Source organism: Sitodiplosis mosellana, unplaced genomic scaffold (assembly GCF_009176505.1).
Source record: "Sitodiplosis mosellana isolate CC-2019 unplaced genomic scaffold, AAFC_SMos_1.0 Smas_scaffold_6166, whole genome shotgun sequence".
Classification (NCBI taxonomy): domain Eukaryota; kingdom Metazoa; phylum Arthropoda; class Insecta; order Diptera; family Cecidomyiidae; genus Sitodiplosis; species Sitodiplosis mosellana.
The window spans coordinates 5,043,599-5,070,329 of NW_022601407.1; the positions used below are offsets into that span (position 1 = coordinate 5,043,599).

General features: G+C 35.7%; 2 protein-coding genes across 5 annotated transcripts in view; one reads left to right on the forward strand and one right to left on the reverse strand.

Annotated features, from left to right (window-relative positions):
• Positions 1-895: 895 nt before the first annotated feature.
• On the forward strand, positions 896-3,496 carry LOC129575386 (recQ-mediated genome instability protein 1-like). Its single transcript, XM_055458928.1, has 4 exons — positions 896-1,064; positions 1,214-1,510; positions 1,609-1,889; positions 2,088-3,496. The coding sequence occupies exons 1-4, from the start codon at positions 982-984 to the stop codon at positions 3,011-3,013; spliced, it is 1,587 nt and encodes a 528-aa protein (XP_055314903.1). The 5' UTR covers positions 896-981; the 3' UTR covers positions 3,014-3,496.
• Positions 3,497-5,556: 2,060 nt separating this feature from the next.
• LOC129575385 (frizzled) overlaps positions 5,557-26,731 on the reverse strand; it is a 116,834-nt gene continuing 95,659 nt past the window's right edge. For all 4 annotated transcript variants that reach the window (XM_055458924.1, XM_055458927.1, XM_055458926.1 and 1 more), the window contains one exon: positions 5,557-6,463. In XM_055458924.1, coding sequence (XP_055314899.1) covers positions 5,787-6,463 — 677 coding nt within the window. In that variant the 3' untranslated portion in view covers positions 5,557-5,786. The remainder of the gene's footprint in view (positions 6,464-26,731) is intronic.

Consider the following 26,731-nt stretch of genomic DNA (forward strand, 5'->3'; position numbering starts at 1 on the left):
ATTTTCTCAATCTGGCAATTTCATTGAACGTAATGTTAATTTTATTGTTTGTTTTGTTACATTTATTTCGATTTGTTGTCAATTTTGTAGAATTTTTTTGTCAATTTTATTGCCGTTTTGTCATTTTTATTGGCGATTTGTAAATTTTAAAGGAGGTTTTGTATTTAATCAATTACAATGCTTTCATTTTCCGTTGAGAAAATAATTAAAGTTTAGTTCAAAATTCAAACGCTAGCAGATAGCTACAAATCATTTCAAAATTCAAAAATATTCAAATCAAATCCGTTTAATTCTCAATTAAACCCCAACATGCACGGATCAGATCCAATAAATAGAAAAAGAAAATCCCATTTCATAACATAAACTTTGAATCGTTTCCAATTAATTCCTGATAAATAATTCCTTTTCAATGTTTGTAATTCATAGTTTTGTTTATGATATATCATACTCGAAAATTAATTCTAAACTAATGTTTAATTGATTGCGCATCGCGTATGCACGCATCAATTTCAAAGCATACGATCATATTTGGAATATATATTGAAAATGCATTGAAATTGCTCCAATTCAAAAACGTTGACACAAAATACACTGCACTAACAACAACAGCATCATTTGATTCCCCTATTTCCGAAATAAGTTTTTTTGTTTGCTCGTTTCTGCCACACAAATGGATATTTCATTTTCCTAATTGCAACCATGAATAATTTGTGATTCATTTGAATTTTTGATAAATACTCATTTTGACGGTAATGTACGTGAAACCTGTTAAATGACTATTTCAAGTTATGTTCTATGGATTAAGTGCACCAAATTTCGAAAGCTGCTCAACAGATGTCACCATTTGTACGTACATCTTGGTACTCATCCGGTAAACGTCAAACCACACGCAAATGACAGTAGAAATCGCGCGATGATTGCGGTAAAACGTAAACAAAATCAAAAATTAGATCGCTTCTAAAGGAGTTATTTGTTGATATTATGGCTGTGGACGAGAAACTTCGGCAAGTTCGTCAGCAATTTGAGCAGAAAGGCATTCGTCTTGATTCGGATTGGTTGAGCGGGTAAGAGACATTTGTTTTTAAATGAGCACATTGATTTTCGTACACTAAATAAACAATATTTTGATAAACACCACAGTGTTTATTCTAGTTTTGAACATTTCTGTCGTATATTTTGAATGTGCATTAATTTTTCCGTTCAATGTTTTCAGTTGCGTTGAATTTTTTATCGATGAAAATCCGTCGATATCGCCGTGTCAATTATTTCAACAGGCACAAGAACAATGGGAATTATCCGATTTATGTGATAGTGGCATCAAATGTTTACCCAATTCCATTTTTGACAAGAAAGAAATTCAAATCATCAACGGCACATTTGCACTGCAATTGCAGTTTTTACTGGATATCAGCGAGTCACCGTACGATCAACTGCAGCGATTACAAAACAAAGAAACCGAAGTGGCCAAAGAACAACCCGAATTCAAGCAGAAAAATGAGAAATCAAAAAAGTAAGGATAATCATTCTATTTGATCACTAAAATACGCTGTGTGACTTTGGAAGTAATAAATGTTCATTGCTTTTGGCCACTTTTGTTGGGTATTTTAGGAAGCGAATGTTAAAATTGGAGCTGACTGATGGATTTCGAACCGTTTCCGCCGTCGAATACAAACCGATACCGTCGCTGACAACACAGTTGACGCCTGGCCTCAAGCTTATTGTGACCGGTCCGCTGCGCTGTGTGAATCACATTCTGTTTTTGGAAGTGAAGAATATTCGCATTTTAGGTGGTGAAGTAACCACGATGGCTGTCGAAAATGCATATGAAAATATTCTACGGAAATCGCTGAATCAGCCAATCAATCCGAATCCAAACACCGAATATCAAGGTAATGTCGTCGCAGAATTGAAACGATATTTGAGATATTTTCACGGTAGTTGTGACGTTGAGCGTTTCGAGACCAAGTTTGACAGTTGGTTTTGACGCTTTGGTCAAACAACAACAACAACAAATTAATTGACTTTGGTCATTTTCAAATCAATACAAACCTTCTAATCACCTCATACAAACCTTTCTCACCAAACAGAAGCACCAGTGACCACCGACACACAATCAAATCGACTGAACAATATGCCCTCAATACCAATGACAGCGGCCAGTTCGGCCATTCAATCGAATGTGATTTCTTCAGCTGGAAATTTGAACACGTTGGATGATTTTCCGGATGATGATTTTCTGAACGATATCGATATTGATCAAATTGCATCACGAGCAGTGGCAGCTCCTGCTGAAACGTCGACAGCTCGACAAAATCCAGATAACACAATACCACCGATGCGAAGAAATACGCTTCTATTTGATGATATGGACGACAACGATTTCTTGAACATTGACTCAACGATTGAACAAGCAAATGCAGCACCTCAAAACCCTCCAACACCGTCACACAATTTTGACACACCATCAGCATCCGCCGAGCTGATAACCGAATCCGAACTGCTCAACATTTCGGACGATCCGATGATTGATGCGGAAAATTATCGATTCAAAATTCGCGGTTTGAACTTGGTCACCGTCAAACAATTGAATGAATGTTCGGCGGAGAATCGTAAACGAAGAAAGTACTTCATAGTGAAAGCATCGATTCATGAAGTCTTTCAAACTGCTCGAGTGGGAAAAAACCATCAATGGAAATTGAGTGCTCTAATTACCGATCCATTGTCACAAAATGAAACGTTAAAAGTGGCATTTAGCTCAGATGTAATGGATAAATTGGCCGGTGTGAGTGGCCGTGAATTACATCAACTTTTTGCATTGCGAGACGAACGACCACAAGTGCAAGAAGAAATTGGCGCAATCTTAGAACGGTTAAGCGAAAAGTTAGACGATATGTATATGTTCATGAAAATTCAATGTGACACAGATCAACCAGTCGTTGTCGAATTAATCAATGCAGCTCCGGTGCTGGATCGAAAATTACAGGAAAAAGTCCAATATGAACGATTGAGTTGAATAAAAGATGATGATTTGCTGAAAGGAGGAAATCAACTGGATTTTGTTGACGTTTCATTACATACGATTCAATCGTTTGTGCTATAAATTTTCTGCTGTTGTGTTGGCTGATTTGTTTTAATCGTTGTAAATCAAAGTGAGGAAGAAGTAGAAACTGAGGGTTCCAGGAACACTGAATTGTCCAACGAGGAATTTAAATATAATTTTTGTATTCCGCATCATTATACAAATTTTTTTTATCATAATAAATCTTCGAGGAAAACTCAAAGGGAAAGAAAAGAGAAAAAAAATGCATTTTTCTTTTTTATAATTTTAAATTCTTTATTTACAGTCTTATTTCAAATAAAATGAGAGCGACATCGCAGTTTTTCGACATTAATAGAATTTATGAGCAATGTTTTTTGTTTGTTTGTTTGTCTCGTATGTGTTCGACGATTTCATGTCAATGAAATACACTTATCGACTACATGACAGAAATCGCGATTTAAATTAGAGAAAACCAACAATAATTGAGTCTATTTATAGTCTAAAGTAAAGAAAAAATGCGCTGGCGCTTCCATGAGAAATAAAACAAAGTTGCATAAAGCAGTCGGAGCGCAAGTAGCCGTAATCGCTACTAAAATTTAAAATAGCCTTTCAATAATAATAATAATATATCCTAAATATGTATATGTATATATATATGTGTGTCTATGTATTGAGCAACAAAAAGAAATTAGTGCGTTAATTTGTTTTGTATCTAAATGCGTTTCCATTTATGTTTTATTTTGTTTATGCATTCTCGTGTCATATGGCTGCAAGCTAAACACTTGTGAGCAAATATACAACATTATAATTTGTCTCGCCTCGAACGGGATTTAGTTTTTATTTACGACTAAAATTTGTTACAACAATTACGTTCTTGTTTTGTGTGTTTGTAAGTGAAACCAACGTGAATTGATTTGTGTTAAAATTGTGTTTGACCATTTTTAGTTCATATTCCGATATAATTTGAGATAATTTATGGTGTGATTGTCTATTTACCCATACATTTTGTCATGAAAGCAGTGTATTTTCGTTTTGAATGAGCTGATGTTTTTATGGAAAATATTTATGGAGTTACGTTTGAGCTTGTGATTATGGATTATAGAGTTCAAATTCGACGATATTTGACCGCCAACGAAAACCGATTTAAACAAAACTAATGATGATGTTGCCTTTTTTGGATCATCACTAATTTGGATAAAATTATTCGATTTGCATTCGGTATAGTTTTTACTCCTGAATTCAATTGAATTTCATTCATCAATAAACGTAAAAATTTACTAAATAAATAAACTTTTTTTTGAATACATAGGATTTTGTGGTAAAAACTAAAAGAAAAAAAAATCTCAAAATTCCGGAGAAAAATTCTATAAATATTGATTGGATGAATGTTACCGATGAACAGAAATGAAAATGAATGATAATTTTTCTTTAATGGGTGAATTTAATTATGTCAATGAATGAAGTGCAAATATTTCAATGAATTTCGCGGAAAACTAATCAAATGTTTGAATTTTTTTTTGTTTAATTCACCGATATATACTTTGTTATTGAATATTCGTTTTATTGAGATAATTTCATTTTACACCCCTTTGTTCGTTGGATGTATAGATAAATAAATACGCTCGGTTGAGTAGTATCTATGTAATGCAATAATGTTGGAAAAATGCAAAGCCATATTTATTATACATTGAAATATGAGTAAAAATGGGCTTATCTAACACCTAGAAATAGTTGCAGTAAAATTGTTGTTTTGGCTGTTTTTTATCTCTCTTTTTTATTACATTTACAGACGATGAACATCATGTGAAATTCGTAGTATTTTTGGTTGTTTTGTGTGAATGGAATTGATTCTTTTTCCTCTTCAAGTACTAAATTGTCTTTTGCTGACGGGGAAGAAACTGTCATAAGCAATGTGGTTATCAAATGCTATTTTCTTTAAGGTAAATTGTTCTTACACATGGCTTACATTACAATATCTCTCGGATTTATCAGTTTATTTTCCAATCTATTTATCAATGAATTTATTTCTTTTTTAAGTTTTCCATTAGGATATCCGACGTTGTGAACTGAGATTCTGCTTAAATTAATCAATTGGACATGTTCAGTATGTATGTGCGTATTTTTTGGAATCAATAAAACATTCTCATTTTTGACATATATACACAATGCAAGGCAGCGTCCAAAATAGTCGGTAATAAAAGTGTCAATATAAAAAAGTGAAGTATCAACGCATTAACTTCGAACGTTTTGTTTTTTTTTATACACAAGAAGAAAAAAAGACCGAAATTGCTCAATTGTAAACGGAAATGTTAACTTTCTTGTTAAAATTGGTAGATTTGCGTGCATAATTTCGAATGATGCTAAATGAAAATGTTCATCATGCTTCAAAGAGTTCATCATTACTAAAGCGTTCACAAAATCGACAAAATGTGAGTACACATCAGGGAAAAGCGATCCTTAAAGCCATCTACGGATTTTTCAACAGCAATTTATCATTATTTTTCCATTTTTCTCCATTTGTTTTTTTTTTGTTTTTTTTTTCTCTCCAAATCTCTTGTCATTGGAACTGTATCCATGTTTAAGATCTCTTCATCGAGTAAAGTGTTCAACCATCGTTTGCGTCGTTAATTTGTTCTTTATTATGTAAAACAATATAAATATTTGGTTTGCGTTTGAAATTCTCTACGTTCAATTTCAATCTAAGTAGAATATTGATGTGTGCCTCGGAATCGGCACTGTCGTCATGCTAGACATAGGCTTGTCCACGTGTTCGCACCAAATTGGCAGTGCCCGACTTTGAATTGCCAGCTGTTGTGCCATTTCCAGCAGTGCCAAGTGTGACCATACCATTGCCAAGGGCGCCACCGTTGCCCATACCACCACCACCACCACCAACGCCACCGCCATTCATGTTGGTATTGCCGGTGCCTTGTATACGTTCAATAAATCGTCGCCAACTGACCACCGTTTTGCCCGAGTACAGCCACACGGACGATGTCACTCCGACCAGCATTGAGCACACGTATTTTATCATAAATACAACGAACATTGGTCGCGCTTCGTGCTCCTGATATCGACTGTTGAACGGGCACGGTATTGAAAATATGATACACATATCCTGATTCCATTGCAGCATCCATGCATCAAAATTGTAGTATTCGTAGAATAAGCAGCCGAGAAATCCAATCGCTGGCAATATGAATAGGCCGCTGAAGAAACCGATGCGAATCATTAGGCGTTCTAGTTTATCGGTGCGTTTGCCATCACCTTTCATTACGGTGCGAATGTGGAACAACGATGTGAAACCAGCCATCAGAAATATTGCACCCAAAACCAAATAAATGCACAGCGGCAACAGCAGAAATACACCCAACGAATACGAATCCAGTTGACCGACAAAACATACGCCCGACAGCACATCACCTAGAGAGAACATGGAATGAAAAAAAAAGTTGATTAGTGGATACGATTTTATTTTTTGTCTGATTAGAAGATTTTTGATATTCAGAGAATTTTTCAATAAAAACATCCTTTGTGCTTACAAATTCGGATATTCAGTTCAGATTCCGATTGTTTCTTAGCTACATTTCGAATAGGATAATTTAGATTGTGCTTACACTAGATTTGTATTGACACAATGACATAATAGCAATGCTATTGAGTTTGCTCTTTTCAAAAATCCCAAAATCCCTCTATTAAAAATTCCATTTCAAGAGAAATTCAGTCATCGAATAGCACAATCATTCCAAGAGTACAGTTAAAGAGGTGAACGTGATGAAATCGTACATTCGCACACAAAAAAAATGTAGATCAAACATTCGAAAAAAGAAGAGAGTCAATACGAAATGGCTTTGTAACGGCCAGCTGTCATTCAATTTGTACACGTTCATGAGTTCGAATATGGTCATTTAGCATTGCAATGGCTCTCTTCGATTTGAACGGTAGAAATATGAATAATTTTTCCATGCGTCGTGTATCAAATATGGTCAACGGATGGATATCGTAACGGGCTCGAATTTGAAATACGTAGTCATTCAACAATCATATTTGGCTCGCTTACTGCGGTTACAACCCAAATAACTGCTAGCTAGTTCATTCATGCGCGTTTATCAATCTTTCTATCGACCATCCATTTGAACCAGCATCCATCGCATTCCAATTGAAAACCTTTGAGATAGATAGAGCATGATCACTACACAAATTCTACATTTCGAACGCACTTGTACATATTTTTCATGAAATGTCAATCAATGTGTTTTAGCAAAAATGACATCGCACATTATGGCTTTTTCTTTTTTGTTTTCGTGTGGAATATGATGAGTTGTCTTGTTTAAACGTGACTCTATTTACAAAATGGTTTGTGCTCTACAAATGCCGCAGATGAATTCATCTAAAAACCTTTGTTTTGCCATAGCTTTTCGCTCTCTTTTTTTTCTTTTCCTCTATTCGTCTCTCATCCTCTGTCCCTATTCATCCGCTTCTATTTCGCTCCATTTGAAGCGTCACTTCGCCAATATGGTGTGTTTCAATCGTGCCATTACATCGAACCATATTGACTTTTGAACATCATAAATATTACAACAATCTCACATGAGATGAGCGTTGCGCTTTTTTTTTGGTTCTCTTGTTGCGTCTATTGTGTTCATGTACACGTTTCGTGTACAATCGATGTTATTTACATGAACAAAAGATGCTTGAATTTATGTTATGCATTTGCCATAGACAAAGCCGCGCGACGTGTATGTTCGAACAAAACAAACGACACACACACACACACACGGAACTCTCTTTCGTCCGATGACCATATAGTGTAAAATGGTGTGTAAAGCAGCGGATAAAAAACATATTGAAAGAATGCCTTCGATTGTATCGACAACGAAACAGTTATTCAATCACATTATCTCCATGGATTCAAGCGGCTCTCGGCGACGGCGACGACAAAGAAAACAAGTGAGAAAATATTTATCAAACGTGTAGTTGGCCATGTTTTGAAAATGTGGAAATCAATCAATAACAAACAATCGGATGGTTCATTGTTTGCATGTTGTCCGTTATATTTTGTAGTGATTTTGTTTTCATTCGTTTTTCTTTCTACGTTCAACTCACATACACACCTAGCCCCAGGGTGAACACATCTGTTGTGTTACAAATTGTTCATTGTGATGATGATGATGACAACGAGACAATTAAAGACAAAATTACGAGCAAGTGTATTTCAGAAGAGAATGACCAAAAAACACGCTCAGTAAAAAAATCCAATTGAAAATCATCCCTCGAAACAAATTGGCACTTGTTTCTCATTCAACGTGCATCGATCGACATTCTAAATCGAAATTACGTTCACATGGAAAAAGTTTACGTTGAAACGAGAGAGAAAAAAGCGTTCATTCGCACAAAGTTTGGAGCAGAGAAAAAGACTACTGAATTAAAAAAAAAAAAAAAACTCAGCATCAATACATGATGTTGATAGAGGCAACGTGTGTTCCAATTTCCTATTTGCAAACTGTATAGTTTGTAGCAGTCGCATTTGTTTGGGGTCTTTTGCTCATGGTGCAAGTGCTCGAGACATAAAAACCAATTACCATAAATTTTCAAATACATTCCGAGCGTTTTTTACAATTTTGTGCGTGTTTTTCGTGCTCGGCCATTTTCAACCATTGTCCATGCTCTCTCTCTCGCTCTTCGAATGAACCCGGTTGGACTCATTTCGATTAAAACCGGGGATTCGCTTCGTGTGCAGCAAAAAAGCAGCCGTATTGTTATTCGCTTTGATCCTATGCGTTTTTAAGTTTACCAAGCGTCTTGATACAGTTTTTGTTTTTTTCTTTCTCATTCATTGCGACTATCGTCAGTGTTCATGATTTTTATAATAATTTATGAATTCCATTAACACAAAGTGCAAAAAGCACACAGCACTCCAACTCGCACTCAGCGAGTATTATGAGATCGAATAAAATGCACATGTATCGAAAATAGATAAGATGGTAAGCGAAAACATCGGTTAACCCGCCAAATAATTGCCCATAAATTTCCAGCTAAACAATAATATCGATTTTACTTTGGTGGCATCGCTTTCAAGTCGATCAGCCAAACGATATTCGATACGTTGATTTGCATCGACAAGAGAGTTGGTTTGTACGTTTTTTTTTTTGTTCGTTTCGTCGAAGTACATTGAATTCGTTTTTGCGTCGAATCGAAAAAAAATACGTTTTTTGTTTCGTTTTTCGCTGAAGCTTTTCGAATGGACATTTTTGTTTTTTTTTGTTTTAAGTACTTTCGAATCGTTGTATTGTCGATCCGACTATTTTGATAACCACCGAACAAAGTAAATGATACAAAAACAGCATATAAATTTCATAGATTCGTATCACAGTTTAACTTTTGCTTAAAACATTAGAGTTCGAGATGTCATGAAATTCTTCGTTTTTTTTCGACTACGAAAAGTCGGAGCTTATGCATTCAAACAATACCCACTCGCAAATGAACATCAATTAATTACATTGCGTGGTCGTTTTTTTTTGCCGATTCAAATCTTAATTGCAATTTTATGGCACTGCAAAACTGCAGCCAAATTACACTAATTTCATCAAATTCGATTAAAATTATTCGCGCTAAACTTCATTAAAATCGAAAAAAATTGTTGTAATGTATTTCTGTGCTGTCAATTTGAGGAATGTTTCGACGAATTGTATAGTTCGTTGGGAAATGTAATGTCAAAAATGTAATGTGACATTTTCATGGTTTGCACAATACTGTAATTAAATGGTATTTACTATCAACAATGCTGGATCAACAATGTACCATTTTCCATATTACTCTGCATATTATGGTTAACTATCCGCTTTGGCCGTGCCGTGAATTGTGTGTACAAAAAACCCCTTGCAAATCAACCAGAAAACGAAAAAAAAGAGAACAGCACGATGTGATTCTTTGTTACAATTTCATGTGACAAATGACATTGTGTGCGAGGATGGCGTTCACCGAAACCATCGAGTTGTGTGTGCATGTGTATGTGCATGAATATTCGTTTCTCGTTTGTTTGAAAATTGGTGCATTAATTGCAAATTGTTTGAATGGTAAAGTTCGTGGCATCAAGTTTGTACTTTGTCATGCGAATGGTTTTAGATCCGTGATACAGCTCAACTCGCAAGTAATTTGCTAGATTTATTGCAAATGGGGTGCAACAACAGTAGCAGCAGCAGCGACAGCGGCAGCATAAGTACATCGTGATAAGCAGATGCGGCAACCGAGACGCAGAAGAATGAGAACGGTTTTTTGTCTTTAACCAAACATTGTTCGTTCTAATTTCATTTAATTTTCATTTTTCCCTGTGCCAAAAATTTTCGATAGCATAGCACGCAACGATGAGAAAGCGAAAAGCGATCTGCATAAGTAAACGTTTGACGCAGACGAATTTCATTTCATGTTTCAACTTTCATCTGTTTTTAATTACACCCGTAACAACAAAAATCTACCCATTTTCCATTGCACTGCGTGAATGGGGAATATTTCTAATTCAGACAACGGATGTGTTTGATGAATGAACACAAACACATTCCAGCAAACAAAATAGTTATGTTTCGTTTGATGAACGACAAAAATCTCAACTCACTTCATATCGTTAGAAATTCACATCGGATTTAGAATTTCATTTTCAGTGTTGGACCTTGGATTTGTCGAAATGTAAATTCGCTCACCATTTTACAGAAGAGAGATTGAGAGTGCGAGAGACAGAGAGGGAGAGAGAGAGATAGAGAGAGGGAGGAAGAGAGAGGGAGGAAGAGAGAGAAAAAAAGTTATGGAAAAATATTTGTCCATAGAGCATTTGGTGAATAAACAAAAATACATCAATTTGAAGTTCATCGTTTTCCCAGAAGATGACAAACTGATCATTACAGCATGTATAGATGGAATATACAACAGCATGCGAATGCCGAATTTTGCATACGTGTGAATAAGATGTAGCCGACCATTTTAGTTTATCGTTTTATGTTTAGAGAGACACAACAGTAGAGAGAAAGAGGGCGAGATGGAGAGAGAGAAATTCCGAAAACTTTGTGTGACACACTCGAAATACTGGAAAACTTGATCCAGTTGCAGTGTCCCAGTCTGTACCACCACGCCATCGCCACCATCATCATTTGCATATAAATCGCGCGCCGGATATGCATGAATATGAAATACGGAGCGGATATTTGCAGCAAGTGGAATGGGGTTCCATGAGGCATTTGCGAGTGAGGTACGGGAAACAGAGAGAGAGAGAGAGAGAGAGAGAGAGAGAGAGAGAGAGAGACCATCGAAACGTAAATACAGGCGATAACAAATGAAGTCATGCATAGTGCGAGAATACTCGTCCCAGTTCTATCTGGTTTTTTAGGATACAACAACGCTAACCCCTGTCTTTTATCTTCTTGCTCGGAGACGAAAGTACATGATGTACATATGTTCTGCTTATTTTTATTTCTTCTACTTCTTCTTTCAGTTAGCAAATCCTTTTCCGTCCTTCATTCTCTTTCTCACTTTAAAGTAAAAAGTCTTCAGTATTCGCAGATCTTTCTACTTGCTCTTTTCGCTGTCTCTGTCTCTCCCTGTTTCTCTCTGTCTTTTTTTTCTTACAGTACTCGCATCGCTCCCCAGTAAAATTGCATTTTCTGACTTTAACATATGTTTCAAGGCATTTTGTGAGAGAAAAATTGCTTTAAACAAAATAACATGCCGAACAAACGAAGAAATCGAGTGAAAAAAATAATTATATAGAAAAAGCACATCCGACACACACACACACACACTAGTGTATATGGCTGTAGGCACGTGTGTTCGTCAGACTAGAAAAAAAAGGTAGAGTGAGAAGACAGAAAGAGGACGATAGAGCGGGATCGGGAGGGGCTTTGAGTTTTTATTTGAATGTTAAAACTTTCAATTCATCCCCATGGCACACATGAAGCGCATCAAGATATTTCAAGTGAATTGATCAATTTTTGGCTGGATTCAAGCTGTTGGTAATTTACATAGCAAAGAATCTGGTCATTTTGATGTTGTGCTCGAAAGTTTTCGAGTACTGGTTCCTTGTAGGTGAGCAATAAATTGAAATTTGAGTGTTGGCTGGCTCTTAATGAACGAACCGATTTTGACCAATGCTTTCTCGAGTGTACTTTGGATTAGAGTAAATCCACTTCCAAGAACTCATTAAAAGCTTGTGGAATTGTGAAGTGTTCCAAAAATGTTCAATTCACAAGTATTTTATGCGATGTGGACAAGCACCAAAATTCAAACACCGCTACCAGCATTTCAACAACATTGTAGTTTTTTTTGGATGTTGCTGTGCATTTCCTAATTGTAAAGAGAATTTACACTTTGAGTGAGAGAGCGACAGCGTGAGAACTTCTGTAGAATGTTGTATAGTATATTTTTGACTTAAGACCATCCATTCGACCACTCTTAATTTGCAACCCCGAAAACTCTTCGGATTTAATTTGCAGCTAGAAAACTAATAAAATTTCAATTTCTAGTGTTCAACTTATGGTTTTTATGGTTTTAAATTAGAGTGTTGACTGTGTTGCAATTTGAAAAAAATTGGTTCTAATCAACATCTGTCGCTGACTCTAAAATTGCTCTTTGGCAACAAACAATTGGCAACATTTTCTGTTTTGAATCGCTACCGTTTATATGTGTGTACAAAATAGCAACAAGCAATGAATGTTTAGCTTTTCACGGGGTGTGTGTGCATTTGACTAGGCTATGTGGAAAATACGAAGGTAGACCAGCTCTTGGGCAACCTACTATGGCGAAACATTGTAGTATGTAATTTCAAAAGTCCGTTGAATAGCTCAACTTGAGCTGGTGAGAGAGAGGGAGAGCATTTTTTAGTAGGTAATTTTACACGGAAAGACTATTGAGCTTACGAAAATCGGTTTGGTGTGTACTTAACAAGCGGTTTGCTCACAATTAGACACACAAACACACAGAGAGAAAACCTTGGTTCGCGTAAGTTATGGGGCGCACTTGGACCAATTCTCTTGGTCCGTAATAAAGTGTGTAGTTTAACCGAACAAAATTACGGTCGTCTACAATCTTTCGCTATTTTCCAGCAGCAGCAGCAGTAACAACATCGAGAAAAACTTCTTCAATCCTTACTTGAAACCAACCGTTAGTATACTTGAAAGAACTGAAATTTTACTGCAATTTTAACAGAATTACAATGGCATGGTGTAGACTAAAGTTATGCGTGCGAATGTTAAGTGCAGTTGTAATTTTCATCCTTAATGGTTTATTTTTCGTATCCTTGTGCTCTTCACTCTTCTGATCTGGCATGAGTCGGTCCATGTTGGGTGCGTGTCTATTTCCATTTTCTACCATTTTCACTATTCACCTACTCATGGCTTTTCCAGAGAAAACAGCTTTTTCATCGGCCCCCTTATTTGTGCTACCTTTTACATTGACGCCGAAATGTGTTTTTGTATCAATAATTCACTTGATTTAGCTTGTTTAGCTTTACACATCTTTCCCATTTCATGTTCATATAAAATTCCAGGGAATGCGATGTCATACACCAAAGACGGGTTTTCTTTGTCAAGTAGGGTGTGTTCCACCAAAGCCCACACACACACACACACACACATTCAATCGTTCGGCAAATATTTATCCGGTTAGCAAATATCTGTCGTTTCTTTTATTCATCTTAAAACCATACAGATGCTTTGTTCCAAGAAATGTGAGAGCTGCCAATTCATTTCACACCGAATTTATTTTGGTAAAAGGTGTTAAAAGCGCACTGAACTCACATTTCGAATTCAAACATGTGATTTATTGATTTGACAATTCGAAATTAAGTTTATGATAGTTGGTTATGACCAAAAAAAAAAACAATTTTTTTTCTTCATTTTTTCTAACAAGCTTTGATTTCACCGATTTAAAATGAAATCAATTCTTTTCAATAATTTAAAGAAGAAACAAATTGGTTGATGTGGCGTGTTGAGCTCTTCGATAAAATCATATTTGAATCGATAAAAATAAATAAGAAAAATTGAAATAAAACTGAAAAATATTCATGGAATGACAAAATTTGCTTTGGTATGTGAAATTCATCTAATAAAGCTGCTTGAATTTTTTTCTACTTTAATATTCGAGTTTATCCTATTTCTAATGCTCGAATTTTTCATTTTGCGGCTCGAAATTGGAATTTTTTTTCCCACTTCGAATGTTCATCAGGTGAGCTGATTCAGCTGTGGTTTGGAATTTTGAAGTATTAATATGATGAGATGAATGCCCGAGTATAAATGAGGTGAATGCCTGAGCTCATTCAACTGCTTAACTTTCGGGCACACGGTATTTGAGAGACTTAAAAAGCCTAAACTAAAGGCCACCGGTTTACAAATTTGATTCAATAATTTCGAATTATCCAATTGAAATAAATCAACACAGAAGCTAATGCCAATAAATTATACGACGAAAAATATTCTTTTTTCGTTAACAATGGGTGTGTTTGACAGTTAATCAAAATATCATTTTCGTTTATTATTAATATGTATTAGGTTTACTTCTCTTTTTCTGCTTTCTACTCTCTCCAACTCTCTATCTCTTTCTTTCTTTTCCACTCTTCCGTTGCTTTGCCCTTTGCTTTATCAAAAATTATGACTCAAAACTGACCGATGCTTCAATTGAATTGAAGCTGCGTCAGCTTAGAAATTGAGCTGACTACGATTTGAATTCATTTCCATATTTTATGTGATTTTCGATGACGAAAATGTCATATAATATGATGTTTCAAAGCATCAACGGTATTATTAATTGTGTGTGATGTGGAAATAGCGGATGCAATCGATTATTTAAGTTGAAAAAATTTATAAAAGATCCACATTCATTGAGATCATAATTTGCCACATGATAAAGAGGCGTTTTTGTTGAGTTTTGGGCACAGGTCAAACGCAACTTATGTCAAGCTTAATTTGAGATTAGAAAATGAGAGTCTGTTCAACAGAAAAAAAAAATTCCTTTGTATTTTCATTGTGAATCGAAAAGCAAAAATTCCAAACTAATCATACCAAAAATGGTAGCCATTTTTTTTGCCAAAAACTTTGAGATGATCTCTATTCATTTGTAGCCAATGTCATAGATGTTAATCGGTGGCGTTTTACGAGTGCAAACAAATAAATTTTGTGATAAATCTCTTAATTTCAATCTTAACAACTTTATTCGAGTGAAATAAATGACCTGTTTTTAGTGATTCCTTTTAAAATGACGGTATCAGGTTTATTCATTTATGTATTTCATCTAGAACACCGCCATATTGTTAATAGGGCGGACATAACAAAGAGATGATGTAAGATTGTGTTTGTTTGTGTGTGTTATAATTTCAATGATGTCGCGTGGTCATCATCGTCGTGTTTTATTTTATATTGTGCATTTTAACTGGGGGCCAAACCCATGTGCACCTTATTATGGCCAATAGACCAAGATTTCTATCGCTTTCAATGGCGTCTTTTGCTTCTTCTTCTTCTTTTTCTTCTCGTTGTCTTTAATGCGTCGTGTCTACAAAAATTAAAATAAAATATCAGTTAGATTGGGAATCGAGAGACGCAAACCGAATCATCATACCATATGGATTTATTATACGATGTGCATTCGAGTCCATATTCGGTGATCTTGTGTGAGTTTACATAATTTATTTCATTGTTATTGCAATTTTTGACTCAATTTACATGGCTTAGAAATGATATTTAATTTACATCGTCGCGCGAGGTGCACGCTCGGTGTTCAGTCTCTGTAGGTTTGTTTCATTTAGCGTTCAATTTTTTTTCTGTTTCATTCTCTTTATGTTTCAATCTTGAAAATCTAAACTATATGATGGATGCTTCACGCGGTATGGCCAAAAAACGGTTTTATTTTATTACACCAAAAATTCTTTTCTTCTTCAATATTTATTGTCAAATTTTCGGCATTTTATTTTTGAATCCGAGCTGAATGAAGTAGACGATGACGACGACGAAGAAAGAAAGACACATATTGAATAGAGCTGTGATTTTGCGATTCAATGTTTAATAATAAAATTTCTTCGCCGTCTGTCAATTTACATATTTCACGAAGAGAGAGAGAGAGAGAGAGAGAGAGAGATAAGTAAACCCACTCTTCCTCCTTCTTCTCCTTCTTTTTTCTCATCATTTATCTTCTTTCTATTTTTTCTCTCTTTCGTTTACTCTTCTCCGTTCTAATGCTGGTTCTCTCGCCCAGTTCGTCTGTCTCTTTCGCTCAATCTCTGGGTGAGGCTCAGTCCGTTGAATTCAACTAATTTTGTGTTTTCCTTTTACAGTTGATTTTATGGCGAGCACACAATGAATGTCGAGAGTTCAATGAGATGCGTTCCAACCAACAACTGTTTGCGGCCTTTGCATTTTGTGCTTAGTGATAATGTTTGATATTCAGTGTGAGTGAGGCGACGACGAAGACGACGACGACGATGGCGGCAAAAGCCATGATCGGTTGGGTGTCAGAGCTCGAGTCAAATGTTATTAATAAATGCGAAGTGTTTTGTTATATGTTGTGTTAAACATGACCAACCGGATCGATGTGATCACATGTAGCCGACAGAAACGCGCACACATTCTCTCGCTCTCCCATGTTTGTAAATATTACGAAAATAATGGAGAAAATGACCTGATCCCAGAGTGAACAAGCCAATCGGTAATTCAATACTAAATATTATTGTTTGTGGTGTCGATTCCGAGGCATGTCAATACAATTTAATTCAGTGGTTAAGTTGCCGCCTGTATCGCTTGCACCATTTCAATCAGCGCGCGCGTGAGAGAGAGAGAGAGAGAGAATTGTACATACCGAACATACATCAAAATCTTTTTTCCATTCATTCGTGTTTTCTTTTCTCAGCCGCTGAGGAGTTCTTTCTCTTCAGTGAGATGGTTTAAAAGAAAATCCTCCGAAGCTCAATTCACAAGAGATAGAGACATAGAGAGAGAGAGAGAAAGAGAGAGAGAGAGAGAGAGAAAATGCACACGAAAATCACCGAGACGCGCTGAAACAGTTTACATTCATAAAAATGAAATGTTTATGTTTACTGTCCGATATGTTTGCATTTGCTTCGCAATTTCATTTCGCATGTGGCATTCCATCGACGACTGCTGCTGCTGCAACCAATACAGTTGACAACTTTATATTGTACTCATATCAATGAAACCTTGGTCATGCTGTGTACAATGTACATTGACAATGTATTCGAAGCAAATAAAATCCGCTCACACACACAATTCATTTGCTGTACAAGCAATTGAACAAAGTGCATCTGCAGTATCAACTCGACTGTAAATATGTCGCTTTATACTAGACTATTTGAACAATTTTGAACTTAGATTGTTCCTATTTAGAAAACAGAATAGAACAGTTGTCAGCAAAGTCTGACTTCTAGTTCATTTCTTTTTCTTTTCTTGCGTTTTGTTCATTTTAAAGATGTTTCTAAAGTCGGTGGCAAGTCTTTGAGAAATCATCTTCGAATACCTTAGCCCTGTAGTGGACAATGGAAATTGTTAAGCGGAAGTGTTGTTCGTAAGCCGTAAATCCACTAATCATACGTGTTTAAACAACTTTTTTACATCGCATGATTACATTAAAGTTTCATGATAAAAGCCAGAGGAAAATAAAAATCCGCTTTTGACTCAAATCGCACTCACTGGATGACAGACACCAAAACGAGACACGTGTGAATACGAATAATGTCATTTATTCCCAGCTGGAGCGGCATTCGTTTGGCGAAATTATGATTGCTTTATTCGATCCACAACTAAAAAGCAGTTTCGATGTGATGTATAAAACGCCTTTTTATTGCCCAAAAAATTTACAAATTCTCTGTATCTATCAAACAGAAAATGGTGTGTGTGTGTGTGTGTGCATTTTAAGTTTGGCAACACAAATATTACCATGTCAATGCAAAGCTTGTATGCTTCGGTTTTCGTAAAATCCCTCGAAATTCGTGAAAAAAAACATACACACACACAACAAGTTGAGTATTCCATATTTAATCAGCTTAAATATTCCATAAAAATGGATCGGATCATTATTGTCATATTTTTTTTTCGAATAAGCTTCGAGTGGAATTTTATGAGTGATAAAAAACATCGAATCGAACTGAGCTGAGCTGAACTTTAATAAAGTGGCCGGCTCTGATTGTTTGTGTATTTTGAGTTGCGTAGCTACGCATCGGATTCGCTGAACTTGTACTTGTGAGGGAAGCTCGTTAAAATTGGACGCGATCGAACGTGTCGTTTTTTTCTCCACTTTTTTCGGCTTGTAAACCAATAAAATAATGGAAAAGAGGTAATTTTGATTGGTTTTTAAGCCGAAAATTTGATATGACTATAGTTTATCCTTTTTTTATGAGTTTTTCATATTTTTCCTTTTGAATTTCATTTTGACGCGAGAAACGAAGCTGAACGAGAATAATGTTTGCCTATAAAAAGTGCAATTATGAAATAACGAAATAATTCTTCAATTATTTCAATTGAAAGGTAAGAAAATGATGGTAGCCCCATTTATGTTGATTTATTATTGACATTTTATAAACACCTTCTGAATTATGACAATCATGAGAGAACTTACGGAGAGAAAGAGAATTCAACATCGGAGAGAAATGCTGTTGCCGCATTTAGTTTGCTTCAAATTAGTTCATTTGGTGGTGGTTTTTTAATGTATTCAAATTTGATCGGAAGCATTATGTGCTACTTTATAAAAAGATTATGTTTGTTTCACTGCATAAATTAAATTCGTTGCATTTTCTATCGTTCGGCCGCAGCGGCTTTCTGAAGTACCCAATTGAAATGAAGCACACTCTTTAATAGATAAACATTTATTAATCGGATGAGTGGGTTCGTCAATTTGGCAAAAGGTCAAATTATTAAGTGCTCAGCTGCTACAGTTCCTCTGTGAAGAGTGTGTCTGTGTATGCTTATGGTGAATAGTTGAGATGATTAAATAAGCAAAAGTTTGCAATCATGATGGCATAGATTGTATGCATGGAATGAATAATGAAAAATCAAAGCAGCTTATTGTATGTCATTTTGCCTTCTTGTCTGATATATGCCATGGCTTCTGTTCGGATATATGCCAACGATGACTAAATCCACTTCAAGCGTATTGTCCTACACGATACATGCTAATAGCTCGAATAAATGATATTAATGAGTGAAAAATATCACTCTATTTTTCGAGCGCAAATGAATGCATTCAACGCAAGAAATTTGCATATTTCAGATTCATCAAATATTCACACTATCATTTAAATATTTCCAACTTAAAACTGAACAAAGTTCCGAATCTCGTTCGAATAAAAAGAATGGCAGAAACTACGACAGATTCTTCGCGCAAGAAGAAAAGAGGAGAGTTCTTATAAAAGTTTTTCGGTTTATCGGAACAATTCTTTTGATATTTATTCTTAGTTGTTGTTGTTGTTGTTGTGCTAATGAAGCCATTATAGTGTGAATTTGAATTGAAATGAGCGAGATGTGTGTGTGTGTGTGTGTGTGTTTGTTTGTGCCAACTTGTTTTGATTTTTCGAATGATATAATCGGTTGGTTTGCAGATTGGCGACAATCGCAGCGCGACGTTATAATGCTTTAAAATGAATGGTTTTTGTTTTTCACTCGTTTTATGTGGTGCGCACCACATGCGCTTCATTTTATTCATTCTATCGCAACAACGGAGAAAAGTTTCTATGTTCTCTCCGTTACTTCGCGCTTTTATTCGCATCTTTTATTGTGTTTTGCCTCATCGTTTCGACGATAAATATTTACGCATAAAATAAAAGCCATTTTTATCAGTAAATCACATGTGTTGATGTGCATGCGAATTTGCCAATTTTCTTCGGCACATCAAAGCGCCAAAATAATGCCATCCAATTGCAATGCAATAACACAGCATAAATGCTCGTACCACTTGATTGTAACAACGCGATTTCAAGTGATGGTTCTATTGTCTCATAGACAACTGAATAAAACTAGTTTTACTCTTGGAAACATGATGCATGCACAGCATTTTACAGTGGCTGGCAACAATTTCTTTCATTAACTTAGACACACATTTTTCACTTCATTGTATTCTGCTGAAATGAGGATTTGGTTCATTTTTTGAATGAGAAAAAAAATTCCAGTTTCCTTTGCTTCAATTCATCGGTAAACTTCGTAGCTTGTGCAAGTTTAATACGTGATTTTTGGCACCAGCCATCTTTCATAGAAACTCTTCCATTCAAAATGAATGAACGAACGAATGGATCAATCTTTTAATCTTCTATCTCTCACTCTTTTAGTTTTCCATCTCTCACACTCTTTTAATCTATCGCTTTATAGACAAGATAAAGCAATAGTGAACGACATAGTTAGTGCAAATTTATCAGTATTGCTCTTTGCCAAACGAACATCGCACGAAATTCGTCGACATTGTTGAAGGCCATGCCAATATCTCATCTATTTTATGCGCGCATCTTGTGTTGTTTATGACTGGTAATCAATATCAATGGAATGTGCACATCAGCATCGCAGATGGTGATGAACGCTTCGTTGGTCGTCATCGTTTCGGTTCATATACTTTGAATTTCAGTGTTCATATGGTTTAGAGCACACCAATTTTATACCAACTGATTTAACCATTCGAACAAATCGCCCATTCACCATCAAGTTTTCAATTGATATTCATGTCATAGCGTAGCCCCATATCAAATGTCCATCACCATAATTGGATTGTAACAATATCATGAGCAGTTCAGCTCTATCAATATTCAGTTAGTTTATGTGACAAACTCACTGGAAATGTGCATGAACCGAGTATTTTTAGTTCAATATTTATGGGAAGAAAAACAATGAAACCATTTCGATTTAATTGAAAATTAAAAGATTTATTTGAATCAGTTCAATTTTTTTTTCGTCCTATGATCGTGAATGTCTGAAAAAAATATATATGTCGTCTCATATCAAATTCTAAATTGTTATTGACATTAGCGCTTGGATTTATATTCGGATAAGTTGTATAGTTAATAGACACATTATAATCCAAAATAGAAAATGGTCAAGTGTATCAAATCCATGCGGAAATTGTATTTATTCTGAGCGTGACGATGTCAAATAATAAATGAAAAAACAGTTTGAAGTTATTGCATAGACTGTGTGCATGGAATAAATGAGAAAAGCACCAGCAACACCTTACTGCATATCATTTATACCTTCTCGGCTGGAACAAGCCAGTGGCTCTTGTTTTTCAATACACCTGATACACTTCTTACATGATAAGTGCTACATTTCATTATATTAGAAATAGCGCAAATGAAACGATTTTTCAACGTCAAACAAAGTTAAATTATGATTTCAACATTATTCGCCAATTTATTTGGTCCAATATGAATGGTTTGACCTTCAAAAATGGAAAAATCGGACGAAAACACATCCACTTCATACATTATTATTACTTATAAACTATCCAGATTGTGTGTTAAAACATGTGGCTAAATTGATTACCAAACGGGTATCGTAAAACATCCAAATTGTAACATAGTCCAAATTGAAACAATTGAACAAATAGACTAATTTTCTGCGAAACTTTGAAGGGTAACTGTTGTTTTTTATATCATATTTGAGAAGATCACGAAAAAAACTTCCGATATGAATATTTGACTTATTTGTATTTTTTCAGAAAAGTGGTTTATTTTAAGACTATGTATCTGTATCTTATCTATCTAAAATTTATCTTTTTACAACACTGATTAGAACTATGTTACAATTTGGATGGTTTACGATAAGTCAAATGGAACGGCTAATGTAACGCCATTTGCTTTGGAATTTTGGACAATTCAATATGTTCTCATCTATTCAAAAGTCTGTATTTACCCTTTACACTTCGTCTCAATCGCCCGTGTTTTGTTTACGTGTTAGAAACATACATCCGAAACCAAACAGTAAAAAAATTCTTCAAACGAACCAAACAAAAAATTAACATATAATGCTGATTTTTGCGCGGTAGTTAAAACCAAACAGATGTGATGCGATTTCATTTGGCGCAGTGCGAAACGAAATTAAAAAGGGAGGTATGGATTTTTTTTCAGTAAATTGTTTAAATATCTGAACCGGTTTAATTAAAATGCGGCTAGATATGAGAGCGCCTAAATTGATGTGAATTTTTTTTTCCATCTACCGTTTTTAACCAATCGGCTATTAAAATGCAAATTTAATTGGCCGTTGATATTGTTTGGCTAAGCATAGAAAAATAAGCAATTTTTGGGCCCATTTTATGCATAAGCTCAATTTGGAAATTCGAATAAATGTCTATTTTTATGAGTGTAAATCTTTGAATTTATGGGCAAAAGGACAACATTAAAATTTATGAGATACATTCATACAATGAATAAAAATTTTTGATGTGTCATCCACGCGTCACCATCAACAAAAAAAAATTGATGACTACGACAATGGCAACGCAGAGTCAAATCGATCGTAATAATAGTCGTGTAAATACATATTTGTAATTGCGAGCAGGGCAGCTTCATGAGGATTTAAAATGGTATCAAACGCACATTTATGACCTGTACGTGGATATGGAAAAGCGATGAAAATTCGAGCGGTCTTCGGGTCTTGAGGGCGCAAAATTAGAATCGAACTAACGGTTTCGTTAATCAAACGCTTGACTTCTGGCGGTTGTTTTTTTTTCTGCTGCGTTCAGCGCGAGCGAGCAGCGTCGTTCAAGTTCGAGTTTAACGAATTCTTGCCGAACAAGTGATAACTTAAAATAAATTAAAAGTGACTAATTACAATTGTTTTGATGTGTGGCATCATGGAAAAAAAGTGGTGGGCAGAGAGCAGAAGAGTGCGCGAGCGCGGGAGAGAGAGAGAAAGTCGTTGTAACGAAATCGGTCGTAAAAATAAATACATTTTCGAAGAACTTTAATCGATTCTGTTTTTACATTATTCCGTTTTACGTGTTTGTTGTTCGATTTTGTCGCGCTTCGTTTTTTCCTTCCTTTTCTTCTTCTTCATCTTCATCTTGTTGTTGTTGCTGCTGTCGGGCGCCTCTCTGTTTTCTTAGCACATTTTGGTTGATGTTTGTGTGTGTGTAGGTTTCACCAACTACGCGCGCACCAATTTCGCTATGTTTGCTCAAATACCCGTTACACGTTGCGTTCGCGTACTTCTTCGCATTTTATTTTGACACATCTATCTGCATTTTCTCCCATTCTCTCATGTTCTTGCCCATTATTTAATTGTTGACATTTGTTTTTATTCCCGTGTAATAAATGACTTTCGACTTAAACTGAAAACCTGTGTCTTGTTCTTCTTCGTACATTTTCTTTTCTCTCAAATTCTAATTACCGTGTGGCTTGTTTTTGTAAATTGACCTTGAACACATTCACTCAACAAGCTTTTAATAAAAGAGCGGTATGGTATTAGATGTTTTCGGCATTTGAAAAGTGATTGGCGAAGTGAGACCACCATGAAATTTCAATAGTACACTTCGATTATCGATGGCCGAAAAGTATTATCGCCACAGATGTGGATGTTAACATTCTCTGGTGATGGGTGAGGTTTAATACTTTCTTTCAACTGATTTCAACAGACAAACTACAGGCTTTTGAGGGGGACCGAGCTCACGATTCCATTGCTAATGGATTCACAATCGCGTGCCCATTGAACTAGAGTTAAGTTTAAGTTTAAGTTTAAGTGGTTTATAAGCTGCACTTTACACCCACCAAGAACTACTGACAGTGGCTCACTCAAGTACTACTTGGACAAATCTCGTGATAAATGATGTATGCCATTTACTTTCGAGTAGATTTCAACATTGTCTCTCCATTTCAATATAAGATCTTTCGATATTTTTCATTTAAAGTTTTGAATTTTTCAATTAGACTCGTTCTTGTCTCCGTCTTTTGGACTCTATTCATTTTTTACGGCTCTTTTAGATTTTAAGGAGAAAAACCATAGGTTTTTTTAGTATAATAAATTTCCAAATAAGTCAAAAGTCTGACATTACTATCCAAATAAGCAGTCATTTCACTGTTTGAAACTCGAAAGAAATGTTTTTTTCTTTACCAAATATAAAGTTCTACCCATTTTCAAGTAGAAAGTTTTTGCGATCAAGCAAATCATTTCGACAGTCATAACTCCATAAAGTTCCACAACCATTAATGTTCCGTTTATGCAGTTTTGACGCTCTGAACTTAAGAACATTTTCATGCTGAGCCCTATGTTTAAACTCAAATACTGGAGCTCAGAACGTGTATGCATTTCCATGTATTTCTAAGCGATTACTTCGAATGGTTGCGATGGGTCGAATCCACAATTTTATATATTTATTTTTATAGAAACTACCTACAATTACAGTTATTATTCCATATTCGATGAAATGAAGAATATATTCTTGAAGCGGAGATATTGCAACAAGCCATCGACAAACTTAAACATTGGTGTGACGTGAATCGGCTGCACCTTAACCTCAAAAAATGTGCAGTACTATCTATCTACAAGAAACGTCAGCATTTGGATACAAACTACACCTATGGCGACTATACCTTCGACAAAGTGACTGAACACAAGGACTTGGGTGTTCTAATTGACAGAAAGCTATCTTTTGCCAAACACATCGACATGGTCACTTCGAAGGCAACGGCTGCACTTGGCTTTGTCAAACGCTTCTGCCATGATATCACCGACGTTACCACACTAAAGTCGCTGTATTTTGCATTGGTTCAATCCCACCTCGACTACTGCGCCATGGTATGGCTTCCATTCCACAAGATCCACAGCGACAAAATTGAATCCGTGCAACGCCAATTCACTATGTACGCTCGTCGTGAATACCCATCCGTGCATAACCAATATTCAATCACACCGTATGAGCAGCGATTGTCAGACTTGAACATGATTAGTCTTCGCCGTCGACGTGTCAACGCGTCATTGACATTTTTCTACGACATCATCAACGGTAACGCTAACTGTCCAACAGTTAGTGACCAAGTCTCATTCCATAATGGCCGTTCGTTGAGACACAGTGAGCAATTCAAGGTCAATGACAAGCACATGAAGTTGGTGCGCGAGGCTCCAATTCCTCAAATGTGCAAAATGGCGAACATGGTGCCACAATTGTTCACAAGAGCTACCTCGAAGACGAATTTTGCATCATCGGTTCGCAAAATGGCGGACACCACTTTTGGATCGCTTTGCAAACTCAAATGACTACCTGGCCGCCTCGTCAATTTTTCATCCAGGTAACCTCATTTATTTGTATATGTTCTCTACGAGAACACGTAGATACTACCCACACTAATTATGGAATTACGATTTTCATGTTGCCGTTAAACCCGACCCATGATCTCAAACGGACGAACCCGTCAAGGACAACACAGATTGTCCGTGTGCCATTTTCTTTGGGATGCCGCTGATTGCAACAAACATGAGCCCACACAAATCACGCAGCAAAAATCAATACTAAAATTCTGACGAATTATTTTCCGTACATTCCTTCCATATGTATTGAAATGATGATACCTTTCTGTGATGTTTACACTTATTTATTGTAAATTCATTTTGTTCTTTGTTAAAGCCATCCACGAGTTGGCGACTTAATATTCTTATCATTGAAATCAAATTTGAATTATTTATCAAATAGCATCAAATGCTCTAGTTACGTTTCAAATCATAGTCCATGTCAACTCAATGCACTCTGCAATCGACATGGATCTGCCTTTACAGACGTAAAACTTCTCGTCAATTTATCTACCGGTATAAATTGAGCGACGACTTTTGCTGTCCTAGAGTCTCAAATTAACGCGTAATTAAACGCTTCACATAGCCTTTGTCCCTTGGAAACGTTTACCAAAGGTTATCTTGGACCGTTTGCATAGACTAATATCAGGCATTTCCATCTTGGTTGCATGACTGTTTTCGTTTTCATGTTCCTACTATTGTGATTACCGCATAATTTACGAAAAGAGCATGGTTTTTAACGAGGCGAGAACTGATAGTTATCGAAACCTATTGCTACAAATTGTTTATTATTTTAAATATGTAACAGTCTTGCACTCTTTTCCTGCCAAACCTCAATCAAAACCCACATTATATTCAGCCAGAGCTTGGCGGTGTTTAATAAAAATAAAATAAAAATAAAATAAAATAAATTATATTCACTCATGACTAAATTGATGGAAGATTCGGTGAGACACTGATGAAACTTTCGTTTCGTCTTCGTGAATATTCAACGTCGTTTTTCATTATAAATTTGTCGTCAAAATACACATTTCTCTGGCATATTTCATGCTTATCAACAATTTACAATGAAAATTCAGCAAAATGCGTCCTTTTTAACTCTTCGTGGAATTTTTTATTAAGATTTTCCGCTCCAGCATCTTAATTTTGTTCTTATTTTGCTCTCACATTTTCCGCATTCTCAATTTTCTTCTGGAACCAATCCATTTTTCTCCATTTTTCTCCATTTTGTCTTCATTGTTATTAACTAGCTCAATCTTTTCTACTTTTACGCGTACGTTGTGTAAATTTCTTATATATGTAGCTCAATTTTATCTTCCTTTCCTCGAATAACTTCTGCTTTTCCTTTCTGCGTTTCCACGAGAAAAAAAAACACCGACCACGACATATTGAACAGACGACACACACACACACATCGCGGTTGCTTGCCTCGTCGCCGTGCACTTATTCA